General features: G+C 47.6%; 1 protein-coding gene across 1 annotated transcript in view; it reads right to left on the bottom strand.

Moving 5' to 3' along the window:
• LOC137346150 (N(G),N(G)-dimethylarginine dimethylaminohydrolase 1-like) overlaps positions 1-24959 on the bottom strand; it is a 75522-nt gene that overhangs the window by 4866 nt on the left and 45697 nt on the right. Inside the window, exons 2-5 of the mRNA XM_068009487.1 lie at positions 7231-7330; positions 5160-5233; positions 4346-4465; positions 1808-1951 (exon numbers count right to left, since the gene is read on the bottom strand). Coding sequence (XP_067865588.1) covers positions 1808-1951; positions 4346-4465; positions 5160-5233; positions 7231-7330 — 438 coding nt within the window. The remainder of the gene's footprint in view (positions 1-1807; positions 1952-4345; positions 4466-5159; positions 5234-7230; positions 7331-24959) is intronic.

Here is a 24959-nt window from a genome sequence, read left to right as displayed (position 1 = left end):
CCAATTAATTTAAAATTGCGTCCTCTGGTGAGCAACCTACCCGCCAGGGGGTAAAACAGTTTCTCCCTACTTTCGCGATTAAAACCCCTCGATTTGGAATACCTCGAATGAGTTTTTCCACTTCCCTTTCCCTACACCTCTGCTTCAAACAAAAAAGATCAACTTTAGCGAGGGCTCGGGGGATAATTTACTGCCAGACAGGCAAATGCATTTTGCGCTGGCCTCACCCCTGCTCTGCGGACAGCAGAACATAAGAAAGTAACTAAGATTACAAACATCTTTTTTTTTGCACCTCCCCCCTCCCTATTAGTCATTGCTAGTTCTACAGAGTGACGAAGCCAAGTGCAAAATGATGGCTGACTTGCTTTTACATATTTGATCAAAACTCAGCTCGCTAGATACATCCAAGTGCTGGAATCAGGGAGGGAATTACTTTTAAAAACTCAATCACATCGCCCAATAGCTCAGTGGTTTAAGCACAAACTGTAACTGTTAACCCCTTTCATACATCAGCAAAAAGAATTGTCACTGGGGTTAGATTGTCACCTTAGTGACAGTACTTAGCAGCAGGATAATGATCTCTCAGCCCCGAGGACTGCTAATAGTGCCAGGACATGTTCCTGGCATTCCTCGGCACTTCCCAGGTACAGCGTTTGTTCACACACTGCCACACAGGCGAGCCCTTTTCAAACAGATGCTCTATCAACCAGTCAGCCAACCAGGTGGGCATTAGGAGAAATGTCAGACTTGAAAAGGAGCCGTCCGTGCAGGATAGGCTCAATAGTCTTCAACATTATCATAAATTTCACAACACATGGGAGCAGCAAAAGCACCAAGATAACTTGGGATCATACAATGAGTCACATACTGCCTGTTCACACTTGTGACTGAGTGATCTCCAGAAAAGAGACAGACAGACACAGACAGAGACACAGAGACAGACGTATCTCTACCATGTTCCCGAATAGCTTTCAAACATCTGTGGATATTAACGCAAAGTAGACACGTTGCAGCTGTGGTGCTAATTGAACACTGCATGGGTCACAGCTTTCATTTAATTTATGCTAAAAAAAAACTTAGCAGCCTTTCAGAAAAAGAACAGCCCGTCCTCGCGTCTGAGAGAAGCCAGGGCCAGGAGAACAGTGGGCTCATGCTCCATGGGGTAAAATTGAAGCAGGGAGCTTCTGGGATCCACCTCCTAAATGCACCCTCTTCCCTGGACTGATGCCCTTGCAGTGCTGCTCTGCTACCGCAGGTGTCGACGTTACACTTAAGGAGACTTAGGAAATTTTCAACCACTTAAAGGGGAATGCACATTGCTGTCGATGTACCCCTACCCTGGTTTAAAGGGGAATGCACACTGCTGTCACCGTTCCCCTACCCTGGCATAAAGGGGAATGCACACTGCTGTCACCGTTCCCCTACCCTGGCATAAAGGGGAATGCACACTGCTGTCACTGTTCCCCTACCCTGGCTTAAAGGGGAATGCACGACTGCTGTCACCACACGTCCCAAATCACTGCCACTTTAGAAACATTGCAGGAGGTCCCAATGGTTGTGGTAAAACCACCAAATACTGCTTCTCCTTTTCTAACTATCTGAAGCTTACTCTATTTGTGGTAAAAAGCATCAAAATAATGGAGGAACAGTTCTATCCCCTCTTACCAGCATCTACCCTCCCCCTTCAATTCTCCCTCCAACAACCAAAGACATCCTGACAGGTCAAAGTGGAATAATCCCAGGGAGCGGTCATTATAAATCCACAGCTCTGGTCATTCACCCAGGCAAAGAAGTCAAAATAATTTACTTTGGAACTTTCTGGAAACTCCTCTGCTGTCCGATGGACCAGGGTGTTGCTCTTATTACCAATTCGTGCGTAGATGCAATTGGCTGCGGCATCATCTGGCACACTCAGCTTGTCATATTGATAGTCCGTCAGCTCCTCCATTGCCTGGCAGCAAAGAGAAAAAATTGTGAGCAAAGATGACACATTCTGAAGACCGTGGGCCTGCTTCAGTAATCCTTCAACTACAAGCCTGGTGACACTACTCTGTCTCATCATCTTTCACCCACAGTGCAAGTACAGAGTAAAATTCCCTCTATACTATCCCAAATACTCCCAGGAAAGGTACAGCAAGGGGTTAGATACAGAGTAAAGCTCCCTCTATACTATCTCCACTAATCAGTCCCAGGGCAGGTACAGCACGGGGTTTGCTGCTGCCTGATTGGGACTGCTAAGTGCTGAGTGCAGCAACAAGCCTCAGCTGACAGTGCTGCAGTCAGTTGTAGGTGGTGCAGCTGGGGAGAGGAGCTACCACAGGAGAAGAAAGAGCTGCAATTTTTCAACAACTTTTAATGGAAGAGACTTTGCAATCAGGCTGTGTTTGGAGGCGGGTGGAAAGTACCTGACATTTTCTTTGCTTTGGACTGTTGGGGGAGGTGGAAGAGGCCACCAATTCTAAAAGGATCTGTGCATTTTAAGCACACAGGGAAGCTCCCTCCCCGCCCCATTCGCCCAGCCTGAGTCAGCAGAATCTGCCTGGCTAAGGAAAGAGAAGTAGATAATGCCTGGGCGGCTTTCAGCTGACCCAGGTGAAGATGCCTCCCCTAACCGGAAGAACAGATGGCAGCTCAGAGACTGTTTGAAGGCGTCTGTGCTCACCACAATAGTGCAACCAAGCCATCACTCTCAGCCTGTCTCTTTGTACTACATCAGCCTCTCCCCAATTTATTTAGTTTATTATTATTGCTTATTGTTCTTTTTTTCTCCTCACAAAACTTTGTAATTGGTGGGCCTGCAATTGAGGTTGGGCATAGCTTGAACCCATGGCAAGTCCATCTGTGCCAGTGGCGAGGCCCTCTAACATCTATGCAGCTGCAGCCTCTGTGGCCCCGTCACCCTTTCAATTAAATCACTTCCAGTCATGGTAAAGAGCTATGCCCACACTAACATGTCTATTGATGCCTGTGTAAAGGCAATGGCCAAGATTGTTGGCCCTACAGCCATTGCTGCAGCCTCGAAGATGTATGGAAAGGCAGTGTTTTTCTTGAAGACCAAGTGGGCGGTGTCCCTGGCCCTTAATAGAGGGCTCACCATGGGCAGGACTTTCCTGCCACTGGACCCCCTGGGGGCCACTGCACAGCGCATAATTCTATCCAACGCCCCGCTCTTTATTCCCGGTGAGCTCCTCTCCCCACCTGCACCATGTGGGGGAGGTGAGGTCGGGGATCACCCCAGTCCGGAAACCCCTGTGGAGGTGGCTCTGCACGGGAGTCCTCCCCCTTTACATCGGGGACCTGAGGTGGAGTGCGCTGCACAGGGCAGTCCCGTGCAATAGACTTTTAAGTAAGTTCACGGACTTCCAGGCTGCCTGTAATTTCTGCGGCCTGGACGAGCCCATGTTCCATGTCTATATGGAGTGTGCGAGGTTGCAGCCCCTCTGAGTATTCAAAGGGGCTCCTTCTCAATTTCTGGTTGCAATTCAGCCCCATACTCCTGATCTTTGGGCACCCAGTGAGGAGGGGCGTGGGCCGGGAGGAGGATCTCCTCGTCGGTCCACTCCTGGGCCTGGCCAAGGTGGCAATTCACAGGTCCAGACTGCGGGCCATCGGGGTGTCCATCCTCCCACATTGCCTGCCCCTCCTCCGAGGTTACGTTTATGCCCGGGTGTCCCTGGAGAAGGAGCATGCGGTGTCCGCCGGTACGCTAGAGGCCTTCCGCGACCGGTGGGCACCGCAGGGACTGGAGCGCATCGTCGACGCAGAGAATGGCATTTTAATTTGAGTTATTGTTTATTTCTGTTTTTAATAGTTATTTTAAAAAATATAAGTATGTATATAAAGGGGGCCTGAGCAATAACGGCCCCCTCGACATGAAAAATATAAAAGGGGCCTGGGGTATAAAGACCACCTTATGAAAAAAAAAAAGGGGGTTAGATACAGAGTAAAGCTCCCTCTACACTGTCCCATTAAACACTCCCAGGGCAAAATGAGAAAAAAAAAAGGGGGTTAGATACAGAGTAAAGCTCCCTCTACACTGTCCCATTAAACACTCCCAAGGCAAAATGAGAAAAAAAAAAGGGGTTTGATACAGAGTAAAGTTTCCTCCCACTAAATTGTTCCTCCGACAAATGGCAGCGAAAACCTTCATTAAAAAAAACCAAGTTAGATACAGAGTAAAGCTCTCATCACACTGTGCGATCAAAACACTGCCAGAGAGAGAGAGAGCGAGAACTGGAGAATTACTGAAGGGAGGGGCAAAATAAATGGGCCCTGCTGGAACTGGCAATGAGGGGCTCTGGTCTTGGAGAAGAGGACAGTTGTGTTGGCGAGGGGTACATCTTACCTTGACTGTCTTTCTGGCAGCTTCACTATTGCCGATGACAATGGTGCTGGGACCTCCCATGCTGCAGAAGCTCTTCAAATGATGGGGTTCGGGAATGTGCACGATGGAGACGGTGAAATCCTGGACAGACAAGAACGAGCAAACCATTAACACAAACTTTACCTCGCGAAACAAGAGCCCCACCTGTTACAAATCAGCCCACACACTCTGTCAATTTGATGATTCAATGTCCCAATTACATCCAGATCATCAGTAAATAGATTCCCAATTCCTCTTTACCTCGCACGCCTCCAAAATATATTTCCCCTCCGGGACTGGATTCAGACAGAGACTTCCTGGCAAGGAATAAAACTGGCAGCGATTTGGATTATTTTCATTTAATAATCAATTCTAGAGAGAGAGTGTTTGCTCCAACGTTCACTTTACGCCTGAATAAGTTGAAAATCCACCCCATAGTGGATATTTTCTTTTACACAACTTTTCCACTAACCGAAGAAAAATCCACATGACCTGATCTGGGTTCTGATGAAGGGTCACTGACCTGAAACGTTAACTCTCTGCTTCTCTCTCCACAGATGCTGCCAGACCTGCTGAGTATTTCTAGCACTTTCTTGTTTGGGAGACCCGATCTGGGGTCTCCCCCGCCATTTTCAGACTTCGGTCCCCAGTTTGAGTTTCTCATCCTACATTCCCACAAGTCACCCTCGAGAAAGGTTCATTGGAATGAAACTGAACAGCCTGCACCCCCGACCCCACCCCCCCAAAACACAAAGAGCTACTTGATCCCAGGAGCAGAGGTGGTCTCACGTCTCACCTTGAAAGCATCTGCCACATATTCCGCTCCTTTGCGATTGGTCCATTTCGAGATCCCAACGAAGAATTCACGCCCTGGAACCGAAAGAACGGGAGACGAGTATCCGGGGGTGGGGTGTTGTGGGAAGGATGGGTGGGAGGGGAAAAAACACCAAGAGGAATTAAACAGCACCACATAGGATTGGGAGAGGCAGCAACAACTGGCAGAATAAGCTAAAAGGCCGATGAAATACAGCAAGTTGCAGTGATTTGGAAGGAGGTGTCCGGAGAGGAGGCGGAAGGAGATTCAACAGTCGCTTTGAAAAGGGAATATTGGAAATGGACCAATCTGGGAAAGAGCAGGGGTGTGAAACTAATTTTACAGCTTTTTCACAGAGGAGGCACAGGCCCGACAGGATGAAGAGCCTCTGACCACAATTCTACCATTCTCTGACGACAAACTGGGTGGGAGGGAAACTGGTGGAGGAGAGGGATGACATTTACCCTCCTCCTGCCAACCCGCCCGGGAGCAGGGATGCCAAGTCCGTCAGGATGCCTGCTGTCGACTGCCAGCGAGCAACCCCCCCCCCTGTTGAAAAGGGTGCACAGACACCCAGTCTCTGATCCCCATCATCGAACATGCTGCCAATAACTCAGCATTCAGGCCTGTACAATAAAAGGACGGCGACATGCCAGAGGTACCAGGAAGGCAGACAACACTGCAAGCTGCTTCAATTCGAGGAAGCAAAACCAATTCAGGGATGCCACCTCTTGTACAGAGGGCAGAGACTGTTCCCAAATTCTCCCCACCACCCCCCTCCCCCACCCACAAGAAGGGTCTTCACCCATCCAGTCATGTCAGCATTTCACGCAAACCACTTCCTCATTCTAGTCAGTCCAGAATTGAACTGTAAAAAAAATAGCCTTAGCTAAATGTGCTACTTCCTGAGTGAGTAACAGAGGAGAGAGGTGCAGAGTGGGTGGGGGTGGGGGTGGGGGAGGGGCTCAGTTTATCGATGCAGGACATCACTGATACTATACTATAAAAGGGCTTCAGCAAGTCTCATATGGGACAAGTCCTCTCCGTCGACTAAGGGTCACAAGACAAACAGTCTCAGTATGGTGGTCACGATCCCATTGCACATAAATTTGACAATTTGATTTGAAGAAGCCACAGGCTGAACATGCTGCAATGTCACACGGGTTCACGAGGAGGTGCTAGAGATTGGGGACAAAGCATACTGAACGAGCAGCACACAGGGAGCTTTACTCTGTAACCTGTGCCACACCTACCTTGGGAGTGTTCACAATGGGAACACTATTCCCCAGAACACACATCATTCACCACAAGCGTCAAGGGAAATTACTACTGGAAGGGAGATGGACTACTACTAGCAAAGCATGCAGTGGGTGAAGTACAATGAATTACTGAGCCCAGTGTGGTTTCTGAAAATCAAAACAACTCTGGATTTAATTTTTAAAATGAATAAAAGCAAATGCTGATAACCTCTCCTATTGGCTTTCTGGAGAAGTCACTGCCAGAGAAAGACTGAATTGAGGAGATGAGCGTTCCCATCCCCTTCCTGTGCTGAATTAACTGGCTTGAACCAGGACAACAGAACGAGGCTTTACTGCTGACACGTCGAGGAAAAGGGCAAAGTCAACTTATTTATCACTGTCCAGCAACTGCTGCTGGAAAATGCAAGTGTGGGCAATGGGATGAGAATCATAGGAAATAGGAGTCGTCGGCCTTTCGGCCCGTCCAGCCGCTCCGCCATTCAAACAGATCACGGCTGATCAACGGTGAGGACCACTGAGATGCCCTCACAGTTGAATGGTCAGCCAACACTCACCGCATGGCTGCATACATAGGAGAATGGCCTATGCTTGTGGTATCGAAGAGCTACTGGCATCCAAGAAGCCATCTCCCAAAAAGGTCAGGATATTCTCTGGAGCTGCTCCCATCCAGCTGTGGTTAACTTTGCCACAAGTGCAGTGGAACCTCTGTTTACATACAAATGGAGTTCCCGGCAGTGGAGCACGAGTAATGGTGGGGAGGGGTGGGGGTGAAGAGAGACGTAACCAGCATTAACCTGTGAAGAAGACATCGCTGCCATCGAGTGTGGCTTTCTCGTCCGTCACCTCGAACACACGCAGCTTCAGCTCTTTCAGAACATTCTTCACCGTCTCCACCTGCAACACGGGAAGCTGCCGATCAAAGCCCTGTCCCATACAGAACAAAACTACCCGGATCATCACTGGACAATCCCAGTCACCCTCCCCCCAAGCAGCGTTCTCTTCCAGTCACGTGTAGAACGCTACCAACTACCTCAATGCACAAGACCGAGAAGCAGGAGGCCATTCGGCCCCTCGGCCCAGCTCTGCCATTCGATAAGATCAAGGCTGCTCTGATTGTGGCCTCACTCCCCACTTCCCTGATGCCACCCACAACCCTTCACTCCCTTGTCTTTCAAAAAAAAAATCTAGCTCAGCCATGAATATATTTAATGACCCAGCCTCCACTACTCTGAGAAAGAGGAGAATTTCACAGTCTAACGACCCTCAAAAAGAAAATTCTCCTCATCTCAGTCTTAAATGGAAGACCCCGAATTTTTAAAAACGATGTCCCCTAATTCTAGACCAGGTTTGTTCAGCATATGGCCTGTGGGCCAGAATCCAGCCACCCAAGGGTTTCCATCCAGCTGCAGGTGTAAAACTGTCAGGCACCTCAGCAGGCAGCTATAGGTTTGTTAGGACCCCGCGCCCACACAACATGGTTGTGCCCAGCAGAAAGGAAGTGTTCGCAGCCTCCCTCTAATATCCACATTTATAGTGAGCGGGGAGCGGGCAGCGTGAACTGAGACACACGCGGACGGAAAGCAGGGAGACAGACAGAGGGTGGGGTCCAGGGAGGAAGAGGGAGGGGGAGCAGAGGAGAAAGAGGAAGAAAGAGAGAGGGGGAAGGAGATATCAAGATCACTTCTGACAGGTGGACATCTATCCAAACTACTCTGCATCGCTACATCAAGTGTGCGGCAGAGATTGACTACTTATGCACGCAAAAATAATGCCAGGAATGTCACTAAATCGGTGTTCAATATAGTGACGAGAAAGTAAGTCAATAAATTAATCTTCTCATTTAAAGCTTTTTCACAAAAATGCACATTTATTGTTGTTTTGATAGTAAGATAAATTTTTAATGCCTTTATCTTTCTGAAATTCTCTCACTGGCCCCCCCCCCATGTAGGACGAAGATTGTAATATGCACCCCCCCCCTCCCCACCTACACCACCACGCAAAGAGGTTGGACACCCCTGTTCTAGACTCTCCTACAAGGGGAAACATCCTCTTGGCATCGACCCAGTCAAATCCTCTCAGGATCTCAGATGTTTCAATAAGATCACCTCTCATTCTTCTAACCTCTCATGGATACAGGCCCAACCTGTCCTCATAAGATGACTAATCCCTGGGACGAAGGGGTTGAGTAAAGAAATGATAGAACTGGATTACAAAAAAAAAAGTCACCTTTGTAGAATCATAGAATGATTACAGCACAGAAAGAGCCCATGCGGCCTATTGATCCTGTGCCAGCTCTCTGCAAGAGCAAAACCTTTCCTAAAAAAAAACACACTGAAAATGGATGGTAAGCAACTCCCCAAGTGCTTAGAGGGCAAACACAAATGATCCATAAAACCAGAAGAGGTCAGGATTCAGTCTCCAGTCTGTGTTGCACCACGTGCATCTTTCGGAAGAGACGCTAAACCGAGGCCCCGCCTGTCCTTTCAGATTCTATGGGCATTATTTCAAAGAAGTGCAGAGAACGGTCATCCTTGCCAATATTTATCCATTCACCAACAATTAAAAGACAGCTGAGCTGGTCATTCTCAAAGCAATTTGTGGGACCTTGTTATTTGCAAATTGGCTTCTGCATTTCCTGCATAACAATGGTGATCAATGTCAAAAAAAAACATCGTAAACAGAACTTCATTAGCTGTAGCGCACTTTGGAAAGACTGCAGGTTGTGGCAGATGCTAGCAAGGCTATCTTTATTGTATACAGGCCGTGCACATTAACCATGAATCGAGCTTGACCCCAGTCAAATAAGTCGATAGATATTGCGTTGCTCAGCCACATTTTGGTAAACTTCAGGTCAAATTGACACTGGAACAGCTACACATCTACTTCAACTTCGCACCCCCCACAAAATCCCACCGCACTCCCCAAAAAGCTTCAAGTACAGGGAAGCTATACCACAGTAAAGTCTAAGAGAACCTTAGAGAAGTGGAGATTCAAAAGATAAAGTCCGAGCTAATCCTGCCTCAGTCCAGGCCAGCAGCCAATGGTCACCATGGAGATCAGATATGGCAGCATGAACACAAGTCAACTGTAAGTCAACGACTTTGCGGCATTCCCAGGCATCTGGCCTGGAACACGAGGCCGCAGACAGCAGAGTCAAAAACCTTTCCCAGAAACTGGTACATGGAACTGATCTTTATTGCTGCAATGTATTCAAACAAAGATGGTGGTCAGGCTCAATCGTTGGCTTGGAGTTTTGCGCCCAATTCTGGGCACCACACTTTGGGAAGGACATTGAGGCCTTGGCGAGGGCGCAGGGGATATTTACAAGAATGGCAGCAAGGCGTTTTGACAAGATTAAATGAGAAACTGTTTCAGTGGCAGAAGAGTCAGTAACCAGAGTGGTGCAGATTGAAGGCAGAAGAAGCAGAGGCGACACGAGGAAAATTTTGAAGCACAGCTAGTTTTTCATGATCTGGAATGCACTGCCTGAAAAAGGAGGGGTGGAAACTGATTAAGAACAACTTTCACAAAAGGAATTAGAGTAAGTATTTGTAGAACTGTGGAGAAAGAGCAGGAGGGATTAATTGGATAGCCCTCAAAAACTAGCACAGGAGCAAGTGGGGCAAATGTCCCCCTCCTCCACTGTATCATTCCCTGAAAACCCAAACACACTGAATGCCTACACGTACATACCTACATATACACATATGGGATCAGTCAACCAGTTTCTGCTGCCAAATAAAAGTTTTATTGGAAAGTAAGGAGAGTCCTTTGCTGATGGGGCATAAAAGGAAAAAAAATGGAGAGAAGTTTGGGCAGCAGGGTTGTTTCTCCTCATCCTCCTTCCCTCCCTCCCCCCCCCCACACCCACCCCACTGATCCCACCACGGCAGATGGAGAAAGTAGAGATGCACTGTGAGTTCAACTAGAATCGTGGAAATTTTACAGCACCCGGAGGAGGTCATTCTCCCCCATTATGTCTGTGCCAGCTGTAAAAGAACAATCCAGCCTAATCTCACATTGCAGCTCTTGGTCTGTGACCTTGTATGTTACGGCATTTCATGTGTATATCCGAGTAATTTCTAAATGCGATGAGTGTTTCTGCCTCTACTGCCCTTTCAGACGGCGAGTTCCAGACCCCCCTCACCACCCTCTGGGTGGAAAAATTCTCAGCCTCCCACCAGTTACTTTAAATCTATGCTCCCTGGTTATTGATCTCTCTGTTAGAGTGGATAGGAAGGACTTATTTCCCTTATCCAGGCCTCTCAATTTTATACGCCTCAAATAAATCTCCCCTCGGCCTCCTCTGTTCCAAAGAAAACAACCCCAGCCTGTCCAATCTTTCCTCATAGCTAAAATTCTCCATTCCTGGCAACAGTCTCTGTACCCTCTCGAGTGCAATCACATTCCTCCTGTAATGCTGTGACCAGAACTGCACAGAGTACTCCAACTGTGGCCGAACTAGTGTTTATACAGTTCTCAGCCTCCCTACACATATATGCTCCACCTCAGCCAATAAAAGTATCCCATGTGCCTTCTTACACACCTTGTCTACCGGTCCTGCTACCTTCAAGGACTCCATGTATTTCAAGGTCCCTCTGTTCCTCTACACTTCTCAGTATCCTACCATTTATTGTGTATTTCCTTGCATTTGGAAAGCAGTTACCACCTTTAGCCAACTCGCGAAATGCACATTGTATAACACCAAGCTGACCCTTATGACCCAAGCTCATGGTTTATAAGACCTGTGTTCTCAGCACCTTGCTGTATGGCTGTGAAACATGGGTGACTTACAGCTACCAGGAAAAAAGCTCAATAATTTTCACTGTCTGTGGCACATAATGGTTTATCCTGGAAGGACAAAATCACAAATGTGGCAGTCCTCTCAAAGGCAGAGCTCCCAAGTGTGTTGGCAATAATCAAACAGAGGCAGCTTCGGTGGATCGGACACGCCCACAGGATGGACCACAGTCGCATACCCAAGGATCTTCTGTATGGTGAGGTAGCTGGGGCCAGACGAACAGCGGGGCGTCCAAAGCTCCACTTCAAGGATGCTTATAAGTGAAACATGAAGGCCCTAAATGTCGACTATCGCACGTGGGAACTCCAGCTGGTGAAACAGGGAAATGGCGACATGTCCTGTGGACTGGTGTGCACTACCACGACAACCAGTTGCTGCAGCAGCTTGGCAACAGGCGCCAATGTCAAAAATAACATTCAGCGTCACTTGGCAGCTTCACGTGAGGCACTTGTGGCAGAACCTGCCTCTCAAGGATTGGCCTTCACAGCCATCAGCAAAAGTGCACCAAGAGAAGACACCCCACCTTAATGGATTGGTCGCTGCGTGTCCATCATCTTTCGGAGATGGAAGGATGCCAACTAACTAACCTTGCCTTTGCCCTCCCCGAATGCATTACCTAACACTTCTCTGGATTAGTTTCCATTCAACACTTTTCCATCGACTTGACCAGTCCACTGATAACTTTGTCTAGTCTGATACTTTCTTTCTCATCAAACACATGACCAAATTTCTGTATCTTCTGCAAACTTCTTCAATGTAGAGGGCATGATTAAGTCTAAATAATTGATATACACCACGAAAAGCAAGGGACTCACTACTGAGCCCTGCAGAACCCCACTGCTTTCCAGTCACAAAGACACCAGTCAACCATTACCCTTTGCTTCCTGCCACTGAGTCAAATTTTGGATCCAATTTGTCACTTTCCCTTGGATCCCATGTGCTTTTACTTTTCTGACCAGTCTGCCATGTGGCACCTCATCAAAAGCCTTGCTAAAATCCATGTAGACTACAAACGCACCACCCACTTCGTTACCCCCTCAAAATAATATTTCAATCAAGTTAGTCAGACATAACCTTCCCTAAACAAATACATGCTGACTGTCCTTGATTAATCTGTACCTTTCTAAATGAGTTATACTGTCCCACAGAATTTTTTTCCACTAATTTGCTCACCACTAAAGTTAGGTGGATGGGTTTGTTATTACCCAGTCAATCCCTTTCAACAACATTGGTTCCTCACCTGTTGCCAGAAAATGATAGTCAGAGCCTCTGCTATTTCCTCCCTTGCTTCTCTTAATAGTCAGAGATACATTTCACCTGGACCTGGCACCTTATCTGCTTCCAAAGAGGCTATACCCCTTATTATTTTCTCTCTTGCCAGGTTTATCCCACCCAATATTTCACACTATTATTAGACTAACATTCACACACGCGTTGTGGATGCATTTTAAGCAAGGGTCATTAAATAGTGTTCAGGAGCAGTAACGCTGACCGATTTTCCAGCTCTCTAGCTCCAGTTAACAAAGATACATTACAGAACCTAGCTGACATCAGCCATTGCATCACAGACCAAGGATCAAGCATTGGCTTCACCTATTTGACACCACCAATCTGACCGATGTCTGGAACCGTTTGCTTCTAAACAAACCAGAGAGTGAATACAATAAACTTATATCAAGCAAACAATATTGTCATCACCATGTGGGACAGACAGACAATATCACAAGACATCAGCATGGCAGTGACCGATTCAGCTCGAACCAGCAGCAAAATTCAAAAATCTTTTGAGACAACCTATAAGCCAAATTGTTCTATATTTTTCACCCTCCCATTACCCACAGATTCCAATTTTAGGCCTTCACCAAAGGCCCATTTGCTGATTAGACTAGGCAGGGCTCTCAACCCATCATCTGCTGAAGGCCTCACCAAGAGGTTAGAAAACTGTACCGATTTGGCATACACCTCTCCCTGCTGGGCGGAAGGGAAGGGTTAATCATACAACCCCACCTCTTGATCCTTGAACTTTAACCTTGAGCGATAAGAGTGCTGAAAACAAATGTTAAAATTTAAAGAAGCTTGAACCAGGAACTGGCAGAGGTCATTTAGTTCCTCAAGCCTGTTCCGCCATTCAATGAGATCACGGCTGATTTGTGACACAACTCAATATAACTGCCTTTGCCCATATTCCATAATATCTTTGGTTAATAAAAATCTAAATCTCATATTTAGGAACATAAGAAATAAGAGCAGGAGTAGGCTATTTGACCCCACAATGTCATTCGAGAAGATCACGGCTGATCTGATTGTGGCCTTAACTCCATTTTCCCACCTGCTCTCCCCATAACCTTCGACTCCCTTGTCGATCAAAAATCTGTCCAATTCAGCCTTGAATATATCCAATAACCCAGCCCCCACTTCTCTCTGGGGAAGAGAATTCCAAAGGTTAATGACCCTCAGAAGAAATTCCTCCTCATCTTAAATGGGAGACCCCTTTATTTTGAAACATTGCTGCCCCAAGGGGAAGCATCATCTCAAACGCCCTCAGAATCTTACATGTTTCAATAAGACCACCTCTCAATCTTATAAACTCCAATGAGTATAGGCCCCACCTGCTCATCCTTTCCTCACAAGGCAACCCCTTCACCCCAGGAATCAACTTAGTGAACCTTCTCTGAACTGCTTCCACTTCAAATATATTTCTCCTTAGATAAGGGGACCAAAACAGTAGGCAGTACTCTAGGTGTGGCTTCGCCAACACCCTGTACAGTTGTAGCAAGACTTCCCTACTTTTATACTCCACCCCACTTACAATAAAGGCCATCATTCCACTTGCATTCCGAATTACTTGCTGGACCTGTATGCTAACTTTGTGATTCATGTACGAGAACACCCAGATCTCTTTGTACCGCAGTATTCTGCAGTCTCTCTCCATTTAAGTATTCTGCTTTTCTATTCTTCCCACCAAGTTTGCATCCTCACATTTTCCCACATTGTGATCTAGCATCAAATGCCAATTTCTTGACCTGGCCGATAATTTGCTTTCAGATCCCCCAGTTTCAACCTTAACTACCAGTCTCTTATGGGGGACCTTATTAAAAATGTTTTCTGGGTGTTCATATAAATACCAACCGTAGATATTCCTCTGTCCACTATTTTACTCACCACTTCAAAAAAAAAAATTCAATCGGCGGGTGTGTCAGGCATGACCTACCCTTTACAAATCAATGATCATGGAGACACAGACCTACAATAGGAAACAAAAGGGGAAGGCACAGCAGGGACTTTAAAGATTAGCAATGAGATGACAAACTAGTCAAGGTCACCCATGGAAAGAAATAGCAGGCCATCTCAAGTCAGCACAGCTGGGCAGGGAACCATTCTCCATTCTCCCAAAGCCATGAGTAGGCCGTTTCACTGTGCACTGAATTAACCTCACGAAGAAATGGCCAAAAACATTTGCAGTATTTCCCTAGACTCCCATTTCACGCCAACCATTAATCAACACGTTCTCGAAAAACTTTCCAAAGGCAGTCCAGCATCCTCAAAAAAAAAATTCACCAACTCCCAGAACAGTCCTGCTCGAAAAGTGCTGAGGCCTCAACTTTTTACAATTTAGATAGGGGCCGAATGTATGGTTGCTAAATTTGCTGATGACACAAAGACAGGTAGGAAAGTAAGTTGTGAAGAAGACATAAGGAGGCTACAAAGGGATATAGATAGGTTAAGGTGAGTGGGCAAAGATCTGGCAAATGGAGTATAATGTGGGAAAATGTGAAGTTGTCCCTTTTGGCAGGAAGAATTAAAAAAGCATATTATCTAAATGGTGAGAGATTGCAGAGCTTTGAGATTCAGAGGGATCTGGGTGTCCTAGTGCATGAATTACAAAATGTAAGTATGCAGGTACAGCAAGTAATTAGGAAAGCTAATAGAATGTTATTGTTTATTGCAAGGGGAATTGATTACAAAAAGTAGGGAGGTTATGCTTCAGTTTAGAGGGAATTGGTGAGACCACATCTGGATTACTGTGTACAGTACTGGTCTCCTTAATTAAGGAAGGATGTAAATGCATTGGAAGCAGTACAGAGAAGGTTTGCTAGACTAATACAGGAATGGGCGGGTTGTCTTATGAGGAAAGGTTGGACTTGTATCCGCTGGAGTTTAGAAGAATAAGAGGCGACTTGATTGAAACAAAGAAGATCCTGAGGGGTCTTGACAGGGTGGATGTGGAAAGGATGTTTCCTCTTATGGGAGATTCCAGAACTAGAGGTCACCGTTTAAAAATAAAGGTAAGACAGAGATGAAGAGAAATTTTCTCAAATGGTCGTGAGTTTTTAGAACTCTCTTCCTCAAAAGACAGTAGAAGCAGAATCTTGGAATTGTTTAAGGCAGAGGTAGATAGATTCTTGATAAGCAACAGGGTGAAAGGTTATTGGAGGTAGGCAGGAATGTGGAGTTGAGGTTACAATCAGATCAGCCCATGATCTTGTTGAATGGTGGAGCAGGCTCGAGGGGCCGAGTGGCCTACCCCTGCTCCTAATTGGTATATTCATTTGTAAAAATGACAGATAGCAAGGTTGTGCTCAGTTCACAGGGTGAACGAGGGCACCCAAATGTCTGGATTAGATCACAAGTTACCGCACAGAATTTCCAGTGGAGACTGGCATTTAGCCCTACTTGTCTATGCTCCACATACATCCCCCTCCCAGCTTAGCCCGATCTACTGCAAGATTCACAGTGGATGTGGCAAATCCATCCCATCGCACTTCGAAAGAAGAGGACGTTTGCTCCATTTTAAATGTGAAATGATTCCTCAGTTGCAATGTTGTGGAATTATTTATCTTTGTACTTTAAAAAGTACCCTCCTCAAGGGGGAAAAAAGAGAGAGAGAGATTTGGACCCAATCTGAAGTAACCATGAATTCCAGTCCAGTTTTGACTGGGGGGGTGGGGAGGGGGAGTGGAATTTAGAATTTTAGCAGTCACCCTAAAAATTACTGCCACCACCCACCCCCGAACTGGTGCCACATTTGGTTTTCTGGGGGTGGGGGGGGGGGGGGGGTGGCGTGGGGAAGAGGGGCAAGGGTTGGGTGAATGCTCCCTGTGGAAGTCATTTTTATATATAAACTGCTGGACTTGACCATAAACAAACAAACAGTTATGAGACATCAAAAGGCAGAAATAGACTCAGCTTTCCCAGAGCGAGTTTAAAAAAAAAAGTGACTGGAAAAGACAAAAGCGGCACCACAATAACATTACATCACCAGCAGAGTTATAGCAGCCTCCTCCCTCCAGCAATGAGGAGGATTACAGGCACCGCACCTTTAACTGAACTCTGCAGACCACTGAGCTCAGGGATGCCAACAGTCCCTTTAAATGCACCATCTTCCAGTTAGAGTGTGTGTGTGTCTGTGCTGGAAAACATGCCACCAGTAAGAGAGAGTAAGAGGCTGCAACACATTCCCCAAGGGAAGGCCTGCTGTTTATCAGCTGATTCTTCAATGTGGAGCAGCTGCTTGCAATTCACCCTCAGCTGCCTAGTTGACAGAAATAATATACAGACAATGGAACGCAGGACGACGACTTGGCACCACTGCAGAGAATACCATTTCAGCTCAATCCTTCTGTACTTCTGCACTCAACGTAGTTAGCCAGTCAGCTATAGACTGTCGCTCTCTCTTCCCTCAGTTCTAAAACCATAACCAACATGGCCATTCTGCTGACTTGTCTTTTTGTCTCATCTAAGCTCTTAATGGCCTTTCCCGCAATTTCCTCCTTGCATCATTACTGCATCGAAAGCAAGACTCATTACACTGTCTTCACTTTGGCTCATTCCTCCCCAGGACTTGTGCACTTCGAACACCAGGCTCAATCCACAGGCTTTTAGAAACCGTAAAGCTTCAGTAAGAAAATAACTTGCATTTTTGTAGCACCTTTCACACTCACAGGAAGCACTTTCAGAAGCATAGTCACTGTTGTAATTTAGGGAACACGGCAGCCAATCCGTGCACAGCCAAGCTCCCACGAACAGCAACGTAATAACCAACACATCATCTGTTTTTAAGAGTGATGTTGGTTGAGGGATAAATATCAGCCCAGGACACCGGCGAGACCTCCATCAGCCTCTACTCTTCTTCCAAATAGCAGCCGTGGGATCTGTTGCGTCTAGTCAAGGAGGCGGAGAGGGCCCCTGTTTAACATCTAATCTGGGAGACAGCACTTCTGACTGTGCAGTGCTGAAGTGGGAGTTGAACCCACAAACTGGTGAACAAGAGGTGAGAGTTCTACCAACTGAAACACAGCTGACCCTATTACCCAACTAAACACTGCTTTATTTGACAGATCTACCAGATTCTTTTACTGCCAGAAATTAAGGTGCGCGGGGCAGCGAGAACGTGGGGTCTGTAACACCTGTACACTGCACCCGGCATTAGCCACACCCACCCCTCCGTCCCAATTCAAGATCGAGAGCGCTGTACAAAACAAGCCAGTCGCCCTGAATCCAATTCGAGCGAGACAGGCTGATTACCAGCCTCTCTCGCGGGTCTTCCCAGTAAACGGAGTGCAGAGTTGATTGGTCCTTGGGGACCTGGTGCAAAGTGGAGCTCAGCAAAGCAGATGTGCCCTGTCAGAGCGAAGCATTAAATTGGGCAGAACAATGAAGCCCCAGCTCACCGAAACTCATTAAAAACAGCCACCAGAGGGACAACCAGGCCCCTGGAATTGTCTCTGCATCTTAGGGTAGGGAGGTTATGTAGCCTGTTGACAAGGAATATTCAAAGGGCCCTTGGATGTCAACAGGCAGAAAATCGAAGACAACAAATATCCCGATAAGCCGCTTTGCGTGGATCTGCCAATGACCGGGCGGGCTAGAAAATCTTGCCTTGTGCCACTTAATCAGAAAGACTGACTGCCAGCACATGTGAAACTGTGTCCTAGCAATAACTTACATTAAATGCCCAAGGCGCTTCAGAGATGCAATCAAACAAAGTTTGACATGGAGCCACATAAAAGGAGACATTAGAACAGCGAGCAAAAGATTGGTCAAAGAGGTAGGTTTTGAAAAAAGGTGAACGCTAAAGGAGGAGCAAAGAGGCTTAGGAGGCAGAGCTTAGGGCCTAGGCGGCTGAAGGCACAGCCTCCAGTGCTGGGGGTGAAGGAAGAAGTAGTAGTGAGGGGATGTCCAAGAGAAATGCAGAGTTTTGGGAGGGGAGAGGTCACGGAGGGATTTGAACACAGGGATGAGTATTTTAAATTCAAGGTGCTATTTGACTGGGTGCCAGTGTAGGTCAGCCAGCACAGGAGCGATGGATAAGCACCTCCAGCAGTTTATAAAACACTCCCTCAATAAAAACACAACTGTATGTGTGTTGATGGGCTGAATATCTGGTCAAACAGCTTCGAAACAACACTTTAAAGTCAAGTGGCTTCTCAGGAGGATTTCAGTATTTTAGCCTATAAATGACAGCTTGTTCAATAAACGTCACCGCACAAAGCACGAGCCCTTCTCGGGTCAGGACCTACACCATAAAACATATAATAAATGATGGATCCCTATTACATTCTCCGTACTAGATCAGCCTCCAGCTTGCAGCACTGCACTTCCAAGTTTGAACATGTTCATCGGATAAAGTTGCAGATCAATGCCAAGAATCACTCAAATCGCAGCCAGAGAGTGAGCAGCAGCAGCAAAGAGGGACAATGTGATCTGGGAAGTTACACAGAGAAAAGAACTGCATAGAAATAGACAATAAGCATTTTACTCGTTGTTCTTGATAATCTTAGTGACTAACAAACCATAGAAACAATGGGCTGAATTCAAGTCACGCTGGGAAGAGAGGCAGGCGGGGGGTGGGGGGGGGTGCCAACGTGCTGTTTTCCATACGACATTCCCAGTGCCAGCGAATTTCAGCAGGGCAGTTCAGAAATCCCACCCAATCCATTAACCACGGTAATTAACACTCTATGAGCCATTAGCACTCTCTCTGGACTAATGCTTTGTCTTTTCGTACAACTATTACCCTTCCCTTTGCCATTGCTGTTTGTCATTTTTATAAATGACCTGGAAGAGGGTGTAGAAGGGTGGGTTAGTAAATTTGCAGATGACACTAAGGTCGGTGGAGTTGTGGATAGTGCCGAAGGATGTTTTAGGGTACAGAGGGACATAGATAGGCTGCAGAGCTGGGCTGAGAGATGGCAAATGGAGTTTAATGCGGAAAAGTGTGAGGTGATTCACTTTGGAAGGAGTAACAGGAATGCAGAGTACTGGGCTAATGGGAAGATTCTTGTTAGTGTAGATGAGCAGAGAGATCTTGGTGTCCAGGTGCATAAATCCCTGAAGGTTGCTAACCAGGTTAATAGGGCTGTCAAGAAGGCATATGGTGTGTTAGCTTTTATTAGTAGGGGGGTCGAGTTTCGGAGCCACGAGGTTATGCTGCAGCTGTACAAAACTCTGGCGAGACCGCACCTGGAGTATTGCGTGCAGTTCTGGTCACCGCATTATAGAAAGGATGTGGAAGCTATGGAAAGGGTGCAGAGGAGATTTACTAGGATGTTGCCTGGTATGGAGGGAAGGTCTTACGAGGAAAGGCTGAGGGACTTGAGGTTGTTTTCGTTGGAGAGAAGGAGGAGGAGAGGTGACTTAATAGAGACATATAAGATAATCAGAGGGTTAGATAGGGTGGATAGTGAGCGTCTTTTTCCTCGGATGGTGATGGCAAACACGAGGGGACATAGCTTCAAGTTGAGGGGTGATAGATATAGGACAGATGTGAGAGGTAGTTTCTTTACTCAGAGAGTAGTAAGGGCGTGGAATGCCCTGCCTGCAGCAGTAGTAGATTCGCCAACTTTAAGGGCATTTAAGTGGACATTGGATAGACACATGGATGAAAATGGAATAGTGTAGGTCAGATGGTTTCACAGCTCGGCGCAACATCGAGGGCCGAAGGGCCTGTACTGCGCTGTAATATTCTAATTCTAATTCTTTGATCCGTGACATCACTTGCTCAAAACCTATTCCGTTTCTAACCTTTGCCAGTTCTGATGAAAGGTCACAGACCCGAAACCCGGTTTTGACGGGGAGCGCACGGGCTGCCTGAGGCACACCAGGTGCAGGGAGGTGGGGAGACATTCATGCCCGGCCCAGGGACTTGGGTGGGCCCCATGAAAGGGTGAATGGTGCAGAGTGGGACTTGGCCATTGGCACAGGTCCCATCGGTTCAGCACAGGTTGCGGGGAGAGTGCTAAGTAAGCACTCGGGCAGTGCAGGAGCCATAAGGGAAGGTGGCAAGGTTGCCAAGTACATCAAGGCACCCAGTGAGATTCATTAACAGAAAGGGCTTCCGCTCTCTCAACATTCAACTGGTCTGTGACCACAAGAGCTTTTTGCATGAAGGAGTTTGCTTTCCTGGCAGCTACCACGATTCCTTCATCCTCCGTCAGTCCAGGTTACCTTAACTCTTCACTCCACCACCTCCCCACACCCCGCAAACTTTGTCGATGGATTCTAGGGGGACAAAGGATACCCCTTGAAGAGATGGCTACTCACCCCTCTACGAGAACCAGAAACCGAGGAGCTACAACCAAAACCACTCAGTTGTATTAAACCGTTACGGGAAAAAAAAAAGCACTGTGGGTGTACCTACACCACATGGACTGCAGTGGTCTAAGAAAGCGGCTCACCACCATCTTCTCAAAGGCAATTGGGGATGGGCAATAAATGCTGGCCTTGCCAGCGATGCCCACATCCCTCTGACCCAGATGTGGAACTCACTTTGAGCTGCCTGTAAAAACACTTCCATTGAAGATACAGCCCGGAGCAGCTCAACTCTCATCACTAATGAAGGATGCACGCCAGTCCAGAGGTTTCACGGTCACTGTTCATGGACTTTTTCTCCTCTTCACCACTTCATTCCCCTTCTCTTGAATTACCATTAATAAAAGGTTGCTCACACGGGTGAGTCACCTGTCAATATTTACAGCGTTCCAAAAGTAACAAAGTGCATATTTACAGTCACCCACTCCATACTCTGCCCGACACGGTGGTCTGTATGCTCACACACCTCAACGCGGTGCTGCCCTTGTGCCCTCAGGAGGTGGAAGCAGCCTGCTCACTTATCTCGGCTTGTGTTTGAGGTGCACGTGGCGGTCGTCCTCATCGTGGAGGTGCCAGTGCGGGCACCTCCAGAGGCTGCTGTCCCGGTGTTATTACAGGGGCAGCCTCCATCCCTGGGCATGGGCCTGGGCATGCCTGGGCCCTGACGCACAGATGCTCCTTCAGTCAGAGGGACCAAGGAAGCCGATAATGATGAAGGCATCCCGTGAGGCGTGGCACCTCATGCTCCTCGGACAACAGCCTCAGCCCTTGGCTGGTGCTTCAGATGGCTGGAGGGGGGCCACCAGCTGGGACACAACTGGCATCCCTTCCAGACAGACCTGCGCCAGAGTCAGCATGCTAGATTGTGTGGCCTGCATCCTGCTGATGTCAGTGCGCAGTTCCTGCATGCACTCAGAGTGCTGCCACATATGGCTCTACATGAGGTTGACCATTCGGTCAATGGAGAAACTCGTGCTCAAAACCCTGAGTTATGAAGCACACACACGAGGTGAACAGACTCCTTCATTCTCTGCCCATGGCCCCACGTTGCCTCAGGGAATGTGGGAGCACATCTATTGCTGCTGGTCGAGGTAGGACCTTTAGCCCTGTGACTCCCGAGGCCCTGCATCTGTGCCTGTCCTCCATCCTCCAATAGAGACTGCCCACAGCTGCCCATGCCTCTGGCACCTCCTCCTGCACACCAGTACCACCCTACCAAACCCCCCAAGCTGTGTGTGAGGGCCCACCGAGGTGACTGTACCTGCACTGGCAGAGGGTGAGCTTGTAAAAGGTGTGACAGTGTTGTTCTGAATTTGGACAGTGCTACACCGGGCCTGGTGATAGAGGGAGTTGGCCTCATTGCCCTGACATCTACACCTGTAGGAGAGATTAGATTAGATTAGAGATACAGCACTGAAACAGGCCCTTCGGCCCACCGAGTCTGTGCCGAACATCAACCACCCATTTATACTAATCCTACACTAATCCCATATTCCTACCGAACATCCCCACCTGTCCCTATATTTCCCTACCACCTACCTATACTAGTGACAATTTTTTTATAATGGCCAATTTACCTATCAACCTGCAAGTCTTTTGGCTTGTGGGAGGAAACCGGAGCACCCGGAGAAACCCCACGCAGACACAGGGAGAACTTGCAAACTCCACACAGGCAGTACCCGGAATCGAACCCAGGTCCCTGGAGCTGTGAGGCTGCGGTGCTAACCACTGCGCCACTGTGCCGCCCTAGATCATAGAGCAAGCCTTGGAAAGCTGAAGCCTCTGCAGTGCTGAGTGGTATACAGTCGGGAGGGAGTTGCCCTGAGAGTCCACAACATTGACTCCAGACCCCATGAAGTCTCATGGCATCAGGTCAAACATGGAGAAGGAAACGTCCTGCTGATTACCACCTACCGCCCTCCCTCAGCTGATGAATCAGTATTCCTCCATGTTGAGCACCAATTGGAAATGGAAGCAAGGGCACAGAATGTACTGTGGGTGGAGGACTTCAATGCCCATCACCAAGAGTGGCTCGGTAACACCACTCCTGACCGAACCCTAAAGGACATAGCTGCTAGACTCAATATGCAGCAGGTGATGAGGGAACCAACAAGAAGGAAAAACATACTTGACCTCATTCTCACCAATTAACCTGTCACAAATGTATCTGTCCATGACAGTATTGGTAGGAGTGACCACCGCACAGTCCTTGTGGAGACGAAGTCCCATCTTCACACTCCATAGTGTTGTGTGGTACTACCAGCATGCTCAATGGAATAGATTTCAAACAGATCTAGCAACAAAAAACTGGGCATCCACAAGGGGCGATGGGCCATCAGCAGAAGAATTGTATTCAACCACAATCTATAACCACATGGCCCAGCATATCCCCCACTCTACCATCACCATCAAGCCAGAAGACCAACCCTGGTTCAATGAAGAGAGCAGGAGGGCATGTCAGGAGCAGCACCAGGCATACCTCAAAAATGAGGATTCAACCTGGTGAAGCTACAGCAAAGGACTACTTGCATGCCAAACAGCAGAAGCAGCATGCACTAGACAGAGCTAAGTGATCCCACAACAAATGGATCAGATCTAAGCTCTGCAGTCCTGCCACATCTAGTCGTGAATGGTGGTGGACAATTAAATAACAGGAGGAGGGGGCTCCACAAATATCCCCATCCTCAATGATGGGGGAGCCCAGCACATCAGTACAAAAGACAAGGCTGAAGCATTTACATCCATCTTCAGCCAGAAATGCCGAGTTGATGATCCATCTTGGCCTCCTCCTGAAGTCCCCAGCATCACAGATGCCAGACTTCAGCCAATTCGATTCACTCCATGTGATATCAAGAAACGACTGAAGGCACTGGATACTGCAAAGGCTATGGGCCCTGACAATATTCTGGCAATAGTACTGAAGACCTGTGCTCCAGAACTAGCTGAGCCCTTAACCAAGCTGTTCCAGGATAGCTACAACACTTGCACCTACCCGACAATGAGAAAAATTGCCCAGGTATGGCCTGTACACAAAAAGCAGGACAAATCCAACTCGGACAATTACCGCCCTGTCAACCTACTCTCGATCAGTAAAGTGATGGAAGGTGTCATTGACAGTGCTATCAAGCGGCACTTGCTCAGCAATAACCTGCTCACTGACGGGCATTGGATTCCGCCAGGGCCACTCAGCTCCTGACCTCATTACAGCCTTGTTCCAAACATGGACACTCCAGAGGCGAGGGTCGTTGCCTTTGACATCAAGGCAGCATTTGACGGAGTATGGCATCAAGGAGCCCTAGAAAAACTGAAGTCAATGGGAATCAGGGAGAAAACTCTCCACTGGTTGGAGTCATACTTAGCACAAAGGAAGATGTCTGTGGTTGTTGGAGGTCAATCATCTCAGACCCAGGACATCACTGCAGGAGTTCCTCAGGGTAGTGTCCTAGGCCCAACCATCTTCAGCTGCTTCATCAATGACCTACCCTTCATCATAAAGGTCAGAAGTGGGGATGTTCGCTGATGATTGTACAATGTTCAGCACCACTTACAACTCAGACACTGAAGCAGCTCTTGTCCACATTCAGGCTTGGGCTGATAAGTGGCACGTAACATTTGCACCACTCAAGTGCCAGGCAATGACCATCTCCAACAGGAGAGAATCTAGCCACCTCCCATTGTCATCAATGACATTACCTTTGCTGAATCCCCCACTATCAACATCCTGGGGGTTATCATTGACCAGAAACTGGACTGGAGTAGCCATATAAATACCGTGGCTACAAGAGCAGGTCAGAAGCTGGGAATTCTGCACCAAATAATTCACCTACTGACTCCCCAGAGCCTGTCCACCATCTACAAGGCACAAGTCAGGAGTGTGATGGAATACTCTCAACTTGCCTGGACGGGTGCAGCTATAACACTCAGGAGGCTCAACACCATCCAGGATAAAGCAGCCTGTTTGCTTGCACCCCACCATCTACAAGGTGCACTGCAGCAACACTCCAAGGCTCTTTCGACAGCACCTTCCAAGCCTGTGACCTCTACCAGCTTGAAGGACAAGGGCAATAGATGCACGAGAACACCACCACCTGCAAGTTCCCGTCCAAGCCACACACCATCTTGACTGTATCG

The sequence above is a fragment of the Heterodontus francisci genome, chromosome 29 (genome assembly GCF_036365525.1).
Source record: "Heterodontus francisci isolate sHetFra1 chromosome 29, sHetFra1.hap1, whole genome shotgun sequence".
Lineage (NCBI taxonomy): Eukaryota > Metazoa > Chordata > Chondrichthyes > Heterodontiformes > Heterodontidae > Heterodontus > Heterodontus francisci.
The sequence above is the reverse complement of the archived record's forward strand: the minus strand, read 5'-3'. Positions and strand labels throughout refer to the sequence as shown.